General features: G+C 40.4%; 1 protein-coding gene, 1 non-coding gene and 1 pseudogene across 5 annotated transcripts in view; 1 reads left to right on the top strand and 2 right to left on the bottom strand.

The window, feature by feature from the left end:
• The window catches only part of Dennd5b (DENN domain containing 5B), a 132,829-nt gene that overhangs the window by 82,269 nt on the left and 33,947 nt on the right, over positions 1 to 16,613 (bottom strand). For all 4 annotated transcript variants that reach the window (XM_028757571.1, XM_028757572.1, XM_028757573.1 and 1 more), the window contains one exon: positions 7,483 to 8,149. In XM_028757571.1, the coding sequence (XP_028613404.1) occupies positions 7,483 to 8,149 (667 nt within the window). The remainder of the gene's footprint in view (positions 1 to 7,482; positions 8,150 to 16,613) is intronic.
• On the top strand, positions 11,664 to 12,803 carry LOC114612551 (annotated as a pseudogene).
• On the bottom strand, positions 13,033 to 13,137 carry LOC114612647. The gene has a single exon (XR_003710063.1). It is a non-coding gene; the product is annotated as a U6 spliceosomal RNA (small nuclear RNA).

Here is a 16,613-nt window from a genome sequence, read left to right as displayed (position 1 = left end):
GAGAGACAGAACAGATTTAGAGCTACAGAAGGATGATCGTAAAGGGGAAGTGGCCCCCGGATCCGCTGCCCAGAAGCATCTTGGGCAGCAAAGGCCAATGGGCTTCACAGAAGGTAAAAACGCCAGTATCCTGTACCGGAGGGAAGGGCATGCTACCTGTGGGAGGCTTAGAAGTAGACAGACTCTGAGCTAGTAAGGCATGTTAAAAATAAGATGTGTGTGTCTTTCATTCATGGATCCAAAAATATCTTCTAGGTGGGTGTGAGTGTGTGACCCACGAGCCAAAGCGGTGTAGCAAAAACTCACCACTACAAACATGTGACAGGGACTTACAAGAAGAAGGGGGTTGTTGCGGGTAGGAAGGGAGATAAGAGACGGTGGAAAGATGAGAGTGACCAGAATGTATTATAGAGTCAATGAGATGAGCTCAGTGGTGTAAAGTGCTTGCTGCACATGCCTGATGACCTGAGTTTGATTTCCAGGACCAGTGAAAAGAGACAGCCGACTCCCCAAAACTGTCTTCTTACCTCTACACCTATGCTGTGCCATATACATTTCCTCCAACAATAAACAAACAAAAAAACTTTAAATCTTAAGAAGATTGTATTATACACATGTACAAAATCACTAAAGAAAAAGTTAACAAAATTGATATGCCTCAGCAGTGGAATGTAGTAGCACAAGCATCTGTCATTCCAGTGATCCCTCCTGGGAGACAGGAGGCTAAGACAGAGAATGGTGGACATCTGAGGACCAGCTCACTTAGCATGCACAGCAGTGCAAAGATCCTGTCTCAAGGTGGAAAGACAAGAGCTAACACCTCAATGCTGTCTTCTGACTTCCACATGCATACCATGGCACACATGTGCCTGCACCCACACAAAAGAACATTCACACACATTCATACACTCTTCTCTCCCACCCCCATCTCTCCTCAAAAGTCCTAAACACAACTTGATCAGGTGAGATGTCCCAGTGGCTTATAGCAGGATATTTTTTCTGCCAGTTGGGAGGAGCTAAGGTGGGAGGAGTAAGAAGAGGAAGAGGAGGAATAAGGAGAGGAAGAGGAGGAAGAAGAGAAGGAGCAAGGGGAGAGAAAGGGGAGCATGGAAGCGGATGTATGTGCGCCTGTAGCAGTCAAAGGTAGTTGACATATCTAGGTTGGGTATTGGGTTATACCTCTGATTGTGTGGGCATCTTGTTATTGATCATTACCAAATATATAAAGCCTTTGGATAATCTAAGTATAAGAGTCTCATTTATACCAAGCCCGCATGGATGGTGGGATGGTCTGGGCTCAGCCCAATCTTGTGGAGAGAGCGTGGAAGATGCCATTTCCCACGCTGGCATCTCATGGGTGGCATGGCCAGTGTCTCTGACCGCCTGAGCAGACGGCCTGAGCTGAGCAGCAGCGGTATGCCTCCGCTCCTGGCCACAGGCCTAGGCTAGTCGGGAACATGGTGACTGATTAAGAAAAGCCAGATTGAATGCTGCCGTTTTAAATATCTCCTGCAACAGTGGCTAAACATGAATGACAGGCAAACTTAATGACCTGAGTTTTATACTTGGAAAAAATTTAAAAAGCGGAATGTGGTGCAACTCACCTTACCATATTTCTAGCACTGGGGACATAGCTCAGTTGGTGGAATACCTGCCTAGCATGCAAGAAGGTACAGGTTCAATCCTTAACACTATATAAACTAGGCACAGGATAGACATCAGTAACTCTAGTACTTTCAAGGTGGAGGCAGAAAAATCAGAAATTCAAAGTCATGCTTGATAACATAGTAAGCTCAAGGCTGGCATCTGCTAGATAAGACTGTCTTGTTAAAAAAATGATCTTTTTTTTTTTTTTTTTACAATATAAGTTGAACCTAGGTCCTCATATATATTAGGCAAGTGCTCTATCACTGAGCTATAGTTCTAAGATCCTGGCTGCTCTTCAGAGGACCTGAGTTGAATTTCAGCACCCACATGGCAGCTTACAACTGTCTATAACTCCAGTTCCAGAGGATCTGATACCCTCTTCTGGCCTCCATGGGCACTGGTGGTATACAGACATACATACAGGCATATACATAAACTAAAACAAACAAATCTTTTAAAAAAATCAAGATATATTATATATATGTATGAAGTTATAAAAGAAAAATAAAGGTTATAATAAAAAATAAATAATTTAAACAAGATGTTAATGAGTTTAAACAAGGGTCTTACACATAGCACTCTGGAAGGCAGATTAAAGATATTTTAGTTAATTTAATTTTTATAAGTTAATATGATTTTTGTTAAAATAATTTAGTTAAAAATAAAATCACTTGATATTTTCCCACCATTAAGGAGTTCAATCAAGTTTTTTTTGTTTATTTTGTGTTTTGTTTTGTCTCAGTTTAGAGAAATTTAAAGGGCTAAAAAGTCAAAGCTATCAATAAGAAACATGAACTATGGGGCTGGAAAGACAGTTCAGTGGTTAAGAGCACTGGCTACACTTCTACAGCACCTGGGCTCGAGTCCAGCACCCACAAGGCAGCTTACAAATCCAGAGGATTTGACACCCTCTTCTAGCCTCTGTGAGTACTGCACACATGTGGTACACATACATACATGCAGAAAAAAACATATGCATAAAATAAAAAATAAAAATTAAATAAACACCATAAACTACAACCTGCTTGAGCCACAGTCAAGATTATGACTAGACAAAGGACTAGTGTCACTTGGCACAACCACTTATAAGAGGCCTAACTCCTAATTCAAAGGTGTATACAACATGGTCAGGGGTAGAAAAAGGGTTTTCTGGAACAAACTTCACAGAGCTGTCTCATATACTAAGGTATTAAAATCAGTTAACATAGGATATAATTAGAATGATAGGATATTTAAATGTTAGCGTTACACTGGATAGTGGTGGTACGTCATTAATCCAGAGACAGAGGCAGGTGAATCTTTGAATTCAAGGTCAGCCTGACCTCGAGGCTAGTTCCAGGACAGCCAGGGCTACAAAGAGAAACCCTGTCTTGAAAAAACAAACTTAGGAGGCTGGAGAGATGGCTCAGTGGTTAAGTGCACTGACTGCTCTTGCAGAGGTCCTGAGTTCAATTCCCGGCAACCACATGGTGGCTCACAACCATCTGTAATGGGATCTGATGCCTTCTTCTGATGTGTCTGAAGGCAGCCACAGTATACTCGTATAAATAAAAAATAATAAGTAAATAAATATCTAAAAAAAGAAAAAACAAACTTAGGGTTCATAGAATCGTGGTACAAGTCTAAAGTGAATTAGAATATTTAAACAGGGTTTATATGTATGTTTTACGGGAATGGTTTCTCTTTGTACTATTATAGGACAGAAGTTATGTAAATTCACTTTCCAAGCCATACTAATTGGACATGCTAAATGGGAATGAATGAGTCAGACTTCATAAGCAAACAGCATGAACCAGGAGCTGGAGGGTTAATACGGACAAATTCTCAGTGCAACAGCTTTGGAGACTATGTTAAATATCTGTACCTCCAGGTAACTTCTACAGGGCCACTGAACTACAGAATTTCCATTTGAGGAACAACTATGAGCTAGTAATTGGATATTAAGCCAGTTACCATGGTTGAAGTACATCAAATAAACTTGAAACCTGAAATACTCAAGGTATCTCATAAGGTCAGAAAAAACTCTGAAGGGAAAGTTCCATAATGAAATGGAAGTAGTTTATACTGGATCTCATTAGTGCAGAAATGCAAAGAGGTTCACATACTGCAGAACATTTCTTTTCCTTTAGAAATGGCTAAAACTGTGTGAGAATCTGTCAGGTTCTATTATCACTTGGACATGACACCTCTCAACCAAAAAAGGGCTGCTTTGTCTATGGATGGCAGCTTCAAAGCAAACGAATGTATCCTGTTTAGGAGGTCACTGTGACAATAAGGAAGCTAAAAACAAATCAGCTCAGCTGCCTGACAAAAATCACATGGTGTTTCTCTAGTAGTGATAAAAGAGCAGACACAACAGTAAACATTCTTACATCTGAATCTCTACTAACTCATGACTTGGTCATATGGTCAGATAGACTGGGCAGTGTAAAATTAGACTATTAAAGGCATGCTTGCATAGGATAGTCCCATATATCTATCACAATTGGCCCAAATAAAAGCCTGTTTTACTGAATTAAAAAATACCACAAATAGAACTAGACATGGTAACATATGCATGTAGTCCTAGCCCTTGGGAGGTAGAGAAACAAGAGTTAGAGGAGTTCGAGGTTATCCTCAGATACATAGTGAACGCAAGGCCAGCCAGGACTACATGAGACCCCATGCCAAAAGAAGAAAACTTTAACAATACTAACGTTATGTTTATCATAAAGTGTCTAATAGTAGATATGCTCACGGGTAGAGCACTTGCCTGGTATCTTCAAGGCAACCCCCAGTCCCTGCAAAAATCTAATAGTAGAACAGTAGTCAAAACTGGTCAAATTCTACTGCCTTTTGGATCCGGTCATGGAAATATAGTTGCTATTACCAAAATAGGTTTGTTTTTATGATTGATAAACTATGACCAACAAACTGTATCTACTTCCTCGTGGCTAGCAATATGTAATAAAAAGACTCCCAACATTTTCAAGAAAACTCCAAGTAGATTCTACATTCAAACAACTAGTAAAGAAGAGTGCCAAAGGGCTGGCAGAGGAGCTCTGCAGAGGCAAATAGGAACCAGGAACAAGGGTTGGTGGTGTAGGAGGCGGTAACTGCTTCTTTCCTATGTGAAGAGCCAAAGGAGGTAAGCAAGCAAGGCCCAAAAGTGTTCTGGAGGCTTTTAATAGGAAATATTGTTTACATTCCTGATCTTTTATATTTCCACTGTTCTTTTGAAAAGAGGACCATACTCCCAGCTTACACTGTCTGGCTTCGTGCAACCTTTGAAGATTCCTCTTTTGACTTAAGGTACTTGGAAAGAGCCTGGACTTCCTGAGTGCACTCGCTACTTAAAAATTTATAGTTCATCATCATTGAGGAAAGACTATAACGTAATTATTCTCTAGATGACAGACTGAATCTGTCTAAATAAATTGTGGACTAAAATTACAAGTCAGTTTAACGAACACTTTCATCATTGAAATCCATCTACTTAGATTCACTTTAGATTTTTTCAGTAATTGGTTCTTGAAGCATCTTTAAATTTTACAGTATATATTATCGAGGATAAGAAATTAAGAAGCGAATATCCTTTGAATCACTTACAAAGAATCACAAAGGAGTACAAGTCAGCTCAGTGTCTCTTTCAATTGGTTCACTTAAATGTCCTTCTCTGAGGGGAGAGACACCATAAAATCCACCACTGTATTTACACAAAGTTTTATTTCATACTCTACAAATATTTAGTATGATGCCTTTATCATATAGCTGAAGAATGAGTAAATAATTTAATAAGCATTGAGACAGGTAAGGAAAGACTATGTGTAGATCCAGTACAGTTACCAACAAGGTTAAGTTGTCTGGAGAAGAGAGACTGATATAAGCCCAATTTTTGGAGCTACCACAGTACTTACTCGTGCTATGATTACTTAGCACATCTGTGCCTCAGTTTCCCCCTGGATAAAAGCAACATCAAAAACAGTCTAAGAATTCTATACAGGTCTTCTCACTTAACTCTTACAATTAATCATGGGTGGGTGGCAAAGGAATCCCTAGAGAGATGAGGGGCAATACTCCTGAAAATTAAGTCTCTCACCTACAGCAGTTCTAGTTAATAAGGGACAGAGCAGAAGTTTGAAACTAAGACTTTTATGACTTCTAAAATCAATATTGGTTAAACATTTTTTAAAAGATTATTTTATATATATATATATATATATATATATATATATATTTACATTCCAATTGTTGTCCCCCTTCTCAGTCCACCCTCCAAGAGTTCTTCACCCCCTCCCAACTCCCCTTTGCCTCTGGGAGGGTGCTTCCCCCCACTTCCCACCTCTCCCACCCATCCACCCCCTCCTCACTCCTCCCATCATCCCCCTTCCTTGGGGCTAATTAGAAAAAAGAAAAGATTATTTTCTTTTATGTGTTTGAGGGTTTTGCTTGCGTGTGTATCTGTGCTCCATGTGTGTGCCTAGTGACTTTGGAGATCAAAAGAGGGTCCCAGATCTCCTGGAACTGGAGTTATGGGCAGTTGTGACCTGTAATGTGGTTGCTGACAACCAAAACCTGGTCCTCTGAAAGAAGAGCAAGAACAGGTGTTCTCAACCATTGATACATTTCTCCATCCTGTTTAAACGTTTCTAATCCTAAAATCTAGAGTCTGAAGTGGTTTAAAATCTGACCCTGAGAGTGGACATGCCCTTCTCCAGTCCCACCGTCTCTTCAGGGAGAAGAGCAATAGAGCAGGACAGGATTACTAAGTTTTTCAGCTACAAGCAGGCAGTACACAGGTAATGATGAGCACTAAGAAAATGAGAGCAAATGCAAAATAAAGAACTTAGGTAAGCCATTAGACAACTCCCTCATAACAAAAAACAACATTGGAACACATTATCAAAAACCATTATGTAGGACAAACTGAGAAAACTCACAAAGGGCTGTCAACACACACACACAAGATGGGGAAGCATAAATATAGCCTGCTTGGCTCAGTTTCACTTATAATTTAAAATAGAAAAATAAAAAAGAAAAGTGAGGAAAAAAAAAAAAAAAGCTGACAGAAGCTGACAGCAGCAGCAGAGACTGCCAGCATAAATACAGGCTAGCAAAACGCTAATCCAAATGCCATAGTATTTTCCAAAGTTTCAACAACACACATGGCCTACAATTCAGTACCTATTATAACACAACATCTCTATTTCTTATGTAAATTCACATGCAGATGGAAACAGGCATCCTAGTCTAGGCTCTATATCATAAATATATTAGTGAAGCAAAATTTAACTTGCTGGAATCCTAAATAAATTAGTGTTGGGAATAAAAGATACAATAAAGATAGTGCCTTCTGGGATTAGAGGTTAAAAACACAACTACTCACAATATTAGCAGATCTGCTGCTAGGTCTGGGGCAGTCCTACCTGTTCTCTACCTGCACATCTCCTCTTTCTACTCATGAAGTACTCCTACAAGCAGAGGTCCAAAGTTGTCTGCCTTTAGTTCCAGAGTAAACATTTCATTTATTCCTTTCAAATGCCACTTGAATTTTCATGTGACACTTTATCAATTTGTAAAGAACAGAAAGTCCATTAGTCACTTACAGTAACAAGTCTCAATGTATTTCTGCAGCCACTGAAACTTCAAAGAGAAACAAACTACAACTTTCCATCTCATCCAAGCCAATTCTTTTTAATGCGAAACAGAAGAGGCTTCATATCATTATTTGATTCTATAACAAAACATAGCAGTTCATGGCAATCTCTTCATATCATTATTTGATTATATAATGAAACACAGCAGTTCAGGGCAAAATTACTTGTTTTCAAAAAACTAAGTGCAAAGGATACTTACCTTGTGAGTAGAGAAGGATCTGCATTTCTAAAAGAACACAGGTAAACACTTGCACTAGGTTCTCTAGTCCCAGGAGCTCACAGGCCTCTCGAAGAGGGTAGTCAGAAAGAGGGAGTTCATTTGGCCCAGGCCTCTGGCAGATGACAGGTTCATAAACACCATAAAATTTCAGTGACCTCCCGGGGGGCGGAAGGGGTACCTCGTAGAGAATATTGTGGATGTAGCTTTCGAGTGGCAGGGGTGGAGGCTGTTGTGAGGTAACTGCCTTGTGAAGTTGGAGGAGGAATTTCTTGCAGGCTTGCATGAAAGGCAGAGGTGTGATCAAGCATATGCTTTTTGAAACATACAAGGTGTCTCTGTTGATGTCGTAAGAGTTGTATCGCTGGAGTTTCAAAAGAGAGGTCGCATCTCCCTCATCGATACTACTTGCCAGTGAGTCCATACTGCAAGAGGATGAAGCATACACACTGCTGTACTGCTCAGCGTTGTGCATCTGGTACAGTGTCTGCATAGCTGTACAGATCTGCTTACTTGTAACTTCTTCATAAAAAGTGAGAACAAAACCATAGGTGCGAGAACCATCTTCCCGGGTAATTATAAATGAGTGGAACTGAGGCTCTTTATTGTCAGCCTGTGTTCTGAAAGACAGCCCTTTGGGCATGCACAGCTGTGGAGAAATGGGGGGTGGGGGAGAGCATCAGAACACAGTACATGCATATAACTTCAAACAAACAAACAAAAAAAAGAGAGCTGTGGGGTGGGGAATGATTTTCTTTTTAAGAGGATTCAAAGGACAAGGTTTATCCAGATTAAGCTCTTCACTTACATGTAGATAAAATATTCTTAAAAGAAATAGATGTGGGGCCAATCCAACTCCTATAAGCTGTGCTCTCACTTCCACACCCATGCACACACACAAACAATACATGTAATAAAAATTTAAAAATAAATGTATACACGTAAATGGAAAAAAATGTTCATTGTGTGGGTATTATACAGAGGGTTTTATATAGAAGACAAGGTCCAGAGAGAGAGCTCAGCAGGCAAATTTGGTTGCTGTCAAGCCTGAGTTCTATCACCAGAACCCACATGGTGTAAGGGAGGAAACTCTACTGCAGGCTGTTTTCTGATTTCCACACACAGTGATATGCACATGACAGACAGATGAACACACTCAAAACCCCACACTAAACACATGTAAAGAATCTTTTAAAAGAATGCGATCTTTGGACTTAGTAACCCAGTTTAAAAAAAAAAAGCAAAGCTCTGACCTTGAAAAGGAATGAAGACAGAATATGCTGTGACACTTCACAGATATTTCTTTGAGACATGGTCTATATAGCTCTGGCTAGTGTGAACTCCCTATGTAGAACAGGCAGGCCTGGAACTCAAGAGATCCACCTACCTATGCCTTCGGAGTACTGAGATTAATGATGTGTGCCACCAGCAGAGCTGCCCCTGGGGCTGTGGGTGTGGGTGAGCCAGCCTGAGGAAAGAGTGCAGGAGACCTGGCCTCACCACTTGTCTGCCATGAGATGGAGTGGGTATGGAAGCGATGCCTTCCCCTCACCACCTGCAGCAGCTGGGAGAGCTGGCCCTGTCTCTCATCAGCTGCAGGCCTAGTAGAGCAGTGCTGGTGAGCTGGCCTGGTAGTGCAGGTAAGAGAGAGCTGGCACACTGACTAGCAGGTCTAGGGCTCTGAGTTGGCCCACCCCAAAATAATATCACCCTATATTATCGGTGAACAGTTGTGATGCATGGAAGGGGCAGTCCTGCTGATCCAAAAGCTGCAGGAGCTCTGTGATGTAACAACAGGATACCCGGAAGGAGTCTGTGAGAATCCAGTATTAATGGTGTCACAGAAGCCAGAGGCCTTAAACTAGGTCAATGACTCACTGCAATGAACATTTGCAAGTGAAGATGTATGGACAGAGGGACATACTGTGGGCCACACTGTGACATACTACAGCTTCCACAGAGAGATGTTTTCTAGGCTTTTATTGAGTTTGAGTTGTTGGGAAGCCTGCAAGGGTGAAGGGTGGATATGAGGGAGATGAGTCGGACTGGGGTGCATAATGTGAAACTCACAAAGAATTGATAAAAAGATTAAAGAAGTGTGTACCACCATGCCAACCTTAAGTACTACTTTTATAGTGATTATGACAGTGTTTCAGGGAAAACAGGTGAAGGTTCTCTTGATTAGTAAAAAAGAAGTTAACAAAAATAAAAAGTTATCTTATGCAGGACAGAAAGAGACAGAAAATTAAGAAGACATGAGAAGAGAAAAAAAAAATCTCACACTCCAGAGTCTGGTTGGAGTCTCTGTCCTATGAAAATCAAGAATTCCAGAATATGCGGTTGGAGAGATTGGGCTCAGCATTAAGAAGTAATGGGTTGCTCTTCTAGAGTACCAGGATTAGATTTCCATTACCCACATGACAGCTCACAGCCATCATGGTTCTAGGTGATCCACTGGTACTAGGCATGAATGTGGTGCACAAACATAAATGCAGGCAAAACACCCATATACATAAAATAATTTTAAAAGTTATCTTCCTTTGCACAACTTGTGATCTATGGTGGTTTTGCTTCGTCAAGCTGCAATGCTATTGAATCCTATCACAGGGATCTCTTTATGATCTCATTCTTAAGTTCCTTGGCAACCCTTTGAGATATTTCATGATACCAAACATGGACATTTGGCTTTATTTTATTTTTTTAAAGACAGACTCTCCCAATGTAGCTCTGGCTGACCTTGAACTCACTATGTAGACCATGCTGGCCTTAAACTCAGAGATCTGCCTGGCTCTGCTTTCGAGTGCTCAAATTAAAGGTGTACACCACCACACCCAGCAATGTGTGTCTATTTAAAAGATATTTAAGTGTAATTCTCCCCTTGAAAAGTACTTGGGCAAACTTGGGTCTATTTTACTCTTTCTCTGAGCACTTCTATGTTAAAATTTCTTAGTGTATTCCAACTTCATACAAGCCAATCATGAAACTCTTTTCTAAGGACAAAGTCAAGGATTCTAGGTGTGAATAAAAAACTTCTTATTAAAAGCTGTACTTCTGTTTAATGGGCCTGTAGATGCTGACATCATTTCTGCCATTTTGAACAAACATTCTGCTTTATCCTAGAAAAATAAACTTTGAAAATGCAAACCTTTTTATTTACTAAGGTCTAAATAAGGTTCGCTTTATGGCAGGTTATATTTTTATAATGGATCCAATAATATTTCTAGTTCCACATACTCTCTAAGAATCTTGTCATGCAGCCGGGCGGTGGTGGCGCACGCCTTTAATCCCAGCACTTGGGAGGCAGAGACAGGTGGATTTCTGAGTTCGAGGTCAGCCTGGTCTACAGAGTGAGTTCCAGGACAGCCAGAACTACACAGAGAAACCCTGTCTCGAAAAACAAAAAAACAAACAAACAAACAAACAAAAAACAAAACAAAAAAACAAAAACAAAAACAAAAACTTGTCATGCTCCCACATTAAGAGATTAAGTCTACCCTTCTCTCCTTGAATCCAGATTGGCTGCTGAGAATACCTATATCACAGTGTGGTAAACTTCCTAGACTCAGATAACTATTTGAGTCTCTGGGTCATCAAGTATGTCCCACTGACTCAATACCACCACACAGTGTGAAACACAGTTAAGCCTAAGAATATAGAGTTATCTTCATTTGTACAGGAGGCAATATCTGATCATCCATATAATAAAATTCAACAGCAGTGACAAATGACAGAGCTGATGAGGCAAAAAAAGGCAGCTCCATCTCTCACTGGTCACATATCTTGAAGTCTTGAAGTAACAAATAAGAAAACTGGTAGCGAAGGCTGTGCTTGGGGCACACAGCATCACAATGGACTGCAATGACATCATCTATCATGTGTCTTCCCACTCCCACAGGGGCAGCATGGCCACCTGTTCCAGCAACCAACCAGAATGTCAAGGTTTAGCAATGTTTAACAAGGGCTGGTGAGATGGCTCAGCGGCTAAGAGCACTAGCTGCTCTTCCAGAGGTCCTGTGTTCAATTCCCAGCAACCACTTGGTGACTCACAACCATCTATAGGAGGATCTGATGCCCTCTTCAGGCAGGTAGATATATATGCAGCAGAGCATTCATACATTAAATAAATAAAAATTAAAAAAAAACAAAAAAACAATGCTTAACAAATGCCCAGTGCCCTCAGGGAGGTGGTTCCCTTCTGCCTCAGGAAGGTCTGAGATAAAAGTTAAAGAGGAGACTGGCATTGTACTGCTAGTTGAAAGACAAATAGTTGATCTGTATAACGTCTGGCATGGGCTCATTCTGAATTTGGACAGGTTTGGGCTTCTTGTTCTTTTGGCTATTATATGGAAAGAAATAGCAGGAAAGTCAAATGATAAACTCTGAGAACAGAGTCACTGGGTGAAGAGGACAGCTCTAGTAGACATCAGAACATGTATTACTGACATGACATTTACTCCCAAGCATATGGGTCTGATGTAGCAACCTGTTCAGCATATGGTATAGTAAGAAAATGTGTGGCACCAGATATTACGAATCTCAGCCAGTGGTCTCTGTAGAGTGAGATCTCATGTAAGCTGAGCTGTAGCTGTATTTCTTGGAACACTTCCAACACCATGATAGCTATGAGGAGTGATAACAGTAGTCTAGATGCAACAGCCAGGGTTCAGAGTTTTTATTACAATAAAAGAACCATGAAATGTGCAAAGCTGAAACTCTTATGACAGTCTTTGATCATGCTCGTGATAGTACACTTGCCCCAAATTTGGGAAGATCTTTCCACATTCTGACAACAGCAACCAAATATGTAAGAATTTTCAGATTAAAACATGTGAGGAGAGAACTTACTTCTGGTGGTCCAACAAAATTTGAAATTCACACTGTGGCTCAGTTTGATATAATCATAATTCTCAGGTCTGGCAGGTAAGTCGGAACTTAACGGGGACAGTGCTAGCATATTCAGGAGATGACAGCTGTGTAAGGTTGTGGAAAGCTAATGACACGGCCAATTAGAAGTGTACTGGTATTCTGGAAGGTGACAGGAGCCCAACAAACGGGAGTTCTCATCTGAGAAACTCAAATCCTTCACTAAGCTCAAATACTCATCAAAGCTTCAAAACCCATTAAACAGATCTTCTGCTGGCAGAAAGCACAGCCGAGTTCAAACTGGAGTAACTGATGTTTTACTGCTTGTTGCATGGACACAGGAATGGAAAGCAAATTCCTTTTCCCCTTCCCCAGCACCATATGATCTCTCCCAAGATAAGTTAGCTGCCTGCTCACTAACAAAAATACAGTGTATGTAATTTTTTGCACTACTTGACTGACACTATAAATGGAGAGACTTTTTGTTGAGACATCACCACCAAAACAATTGTTTGTAAATGTTCTTGAAACCTGGGTTAAAAACTAAAAAGATTGTTAATATTATCATAAATATTTGGGAGGAGAAAAAAATTTTATTTTGCCTTGGAATGAGTGAGTTTATTAGGCATGTAGCAAGCAAAAAGAAGAGATGAAAAGTGCAGCTGGATAAAAAATATGGTATGCTTCACGAATCTGCATGTCATCCTTGCACAAGAGCCATGCTAATCTTCTCTGTACCGTTCCACTTTTAGTATATGTTCTGCCGAAGCAGGCACGAGGGAAAATATTTCATTCCTTTAGAATACATAGGCATATGTCTTCCATTTTCTAAAACAATGAGCCAAAATGATAGCTCTTTATAATTTTAATCTGAAATTGAATGCTTTTCATAGATTAAAAAAAAATAGCTGACTTGAAATTGTCATGTTACATGTAAGACCAAATGAAGAGATAGCACAGTGTTAGCAGTCCTAGCCATAAGCCTAGCCTAGGAAACAGACCTGTAAGCACTAGTCTTCCTAGCCATATGGCTAACCTAGGAAACAGACCCATGAGCACCAGTCTATGAACCATTCTAATGCTGAAAAGAACATGCCAAACCTGCCCAAATCACAGATTCCTATGCTAACTATCTGGTTACTTACTATTTTTAAAACACAGTCAGATGTAACCAGGCTTGTTATGTGTCCAAAGATGGTCTTGATTTACTAATCCTCCTGTTTATGCCTCCCCAAGTGCTGGAATTAAAAGCCTGTGCTACTATGACTGGCTCTTTTAAAAAAAGGATTTATTTTTATTTGATGTGCATGAGAGTTTTGCCTGCATATATGTATGTATAACATGTACTTGCCTGGTGCCCAAGAGAGTCTAAAGAGTGCCAGATCCCCTGACACAGGAGTTACAGCTGTTAGCTGCCATGTGAGTGCTGGGAACTGAGCTGGATCTCTTACAAGAGCAGCAAGTGCTCTTAACTACTAAGACATGTCTTCAGCTCCCCAAATATTCTCTTTTTATATCAAGTAGGCAATACGGAAATGGAATAACATACAAAGGCACTATTTTTTTTTCCTGGTAAAATCTGTAAAGCGATGTCTCATATTCATATATATATATATTTTTTTTCAAATTGCAATTTATACTCATTCACACAGGGGTTATAAACACAAAAAGGCAGGACATGGGGAAGGGGATGACACTGGAGCGTGGGTGTTCAGGGGGAATACAGAACAGGGTATTGGCTCAGGGTTCAGGGGGATAGGTCACTATGACTCTGCCTATGATTCACTTGTCCTTATCTAAGTTGGTAATATCTGCCAAGGCTACCTATTTACAAGGTCTATGACTACTCAGGGTGGTAAATTGTCACAAAAACTGCCTGTTTACATAGCTTATAGCCATCTGTTTCAGTGTTTATCCACAGAGACCCAAGACTTGGTGTTAGTATATATGTATGACAGGCCTATTGCTGATTTTAGGCCTATGGCTGATTTTAGGCCTTCAGTGTGTAAGCAAGGATGCCCCTGACATTCCCTCCCTTCTCTAAGTATAGACGGGCTGTGGCAAATCTAATCTTTTGAAGGTGGGGATAGAGGCCTGACCTCCAGTGATTGAAGGGGACCTTGTAATGGCTCTGGTCCCCCTGTTGTTGTCCAGTGAGGCATGAGGGCCATACCCGTCCTGATGTCTTTTTCCTGGAGAGGGGATACTTTTGACATCAACCCCTATGCAGTCAGGCTTGTCCCTCAGGGGGCACTATTTTTTAAAAGTTAAATTTGACTTAATTTTTTTATTTTCATGTTTTTTGTTGTTGCTGTTTTGTTTTTTATTTTGTTGATAGGGTCTCATGTATTTCTGTCTGGCCATGAACTCTGTATAGCCAGCCGAACTTGAATTCCTGCCTCTATGTTCCAAGTGCTAAGATTATGTTACTATGTAGGCTGAAAACTTAATTTTATTGACAGGCTTTCCTAATATCTAAGCCAGAGAATCAAAGCTCACAGTGTTTTTGAAAAGTGGCCAAATATTCAGCTAAGGGTTTGTAGCTTTCTTGAGAACACATTAAAACATTTACAGGAAAAGCTTGCCAGAAGTTATATTCAAGTGAAGAAAGACTTCCTATGCCACAGATAACAGATGTAAGAATTTTTCTTACATGCTTTTCTACAAATTAAAAGGACAAGATGTGTATTTATATTCTGGGAATTGTGAATGAGAAAGTAAGATGAGACTTTTTCAAAGTCAGAATTATATAAATTACCAGGAAACAAAACATCTCTCTCAGAAAACCTGAGACATAAATCATAATTTGCTTACTATGGCTCATGTCTCTTGTTAACCCATAATATTGTTAGCTACTAACAACCAAGTGTCCTTAATTATCTCCCCTTCCAGGTACTTTGGCTACAATTTTTATCAAATTTATTTATTTATTTATTTATTTATTTATTTATTTATTTAGCTGGCTGGCTTCTTGAGTAGCCCAGGCCAGACATTAATTTATGAGTAGATGAGGATGATAATGAACCAAACTGCTTGAATTTCTCAAGTACAGGGATTACAATTATGGCTTGAGTTTTAGCATGTCCCTTTTCCATATTCTATAATTCTAATATTCCATATTTCTTTTTCTCATTTGCCAATGAAAGAGAAACTATTCGGGAAACCCAATGGAACAGCTCACGTAGCTCTCCTTCCTTCTCCTGCTTTCTTTAGTAAACCATTGTTTTATCCTGTGTATTGCATCCAGACTTAGAAGAGAAATATGAAAATAATTCTTTCCTTAAGAGATTTCATGGTCTAGTAGGAAAGACAGACATAAACTAAGCTGCTACGGGCTGTAGCTTCGGATGTGGCTTTGTACTAGGAAGCCCCTGAAGGCAAAGACAGGGAAGAGAAGCATTATAAGTAAACAGGATCATCTCACTTAGTGTGTGAGAATCTACTACTATGTGTTAAGTTAGGGTTCTAGCAAGGAATAAGAGAGTCTATTTTTTAAAACTTTAGTGATTCTTTGTGAACTTCTCATCATGCACCTCAATCCTACTCATCTCCTTGTCCCTTCATATCTATTCTCTGCCCTTGCAATCTCCCCCACAAAAGAAATCAAAAAATAAAATAAAAAATAATTAAAAAAAGAAAAAAAAATCGATGTATCACGGAGTATATACATACAACTTTTGCCCATATAACTTTACTTGCAAATGTTCATTGCAATGAATTATTGGTCTGGTTCCAGGCCTCTGAATTCTGCTACACTCTCAATACTGGATCCTCACCGAGACTCCTCTTGGTTATCCTGTTGTTCCCCTGTGCCATGGAGATTCTGTAGCTTTGGATTTGTAGGGCAAGCCTTTTCACACACTTCAGAGGTTCACAGATGAAGTAGATGTTGGGGTGGGTCAACTCAAAAGTCCTGGATCTGGGCCTGGCTGGCAGCAGAGCTGGTCAGCCTGCCAGCTCTCTTGTGCCGGTGCCACCAGAGCCAGCTCTCCTGCCTGTGGCAGCCAGCAAAGAGCAGACTGGTTCTCTCATGTTTACACCATTGGGACCAGCTTTTTCACACCCACACCACTGAGGCCAGCTCTCCAGCACTGTCCCAATGAGGGGTGGGGCCAGCTCACTGGAATGCTGAAGCCAGAGAGGGGAAGGGTCAGCTCTCTGCAGAATTTAGACATCAACAGGGTCCCCAGGCGAGGGACATTGCCATGGCCTCAGGTGGCAGTGCAGGCTCCTCCCATCAGGCTGTTCCT

The sequence above is a fragment of the Grammomys surdaster genome, unplaced genomic scaffold, assembly GCF_004785775.1.
Source record: "Grammomys surdaster isolate TR1022 unplaced genomic scaffold, NIH_TR_1.0 126176, whole genome shotgun sequence".
Taxonomy (NCBI): Eukaryota; Metazoa; Chordata; class Mammalia; order Rodentia; family Muridae; genus Grammomys; species Grammomys surdaster.
The sequence above is the reverse complement of the archived record's forward strand: the minus strand, read 5'-3'. Positions and strand labels throughout refer to the sequence as shown.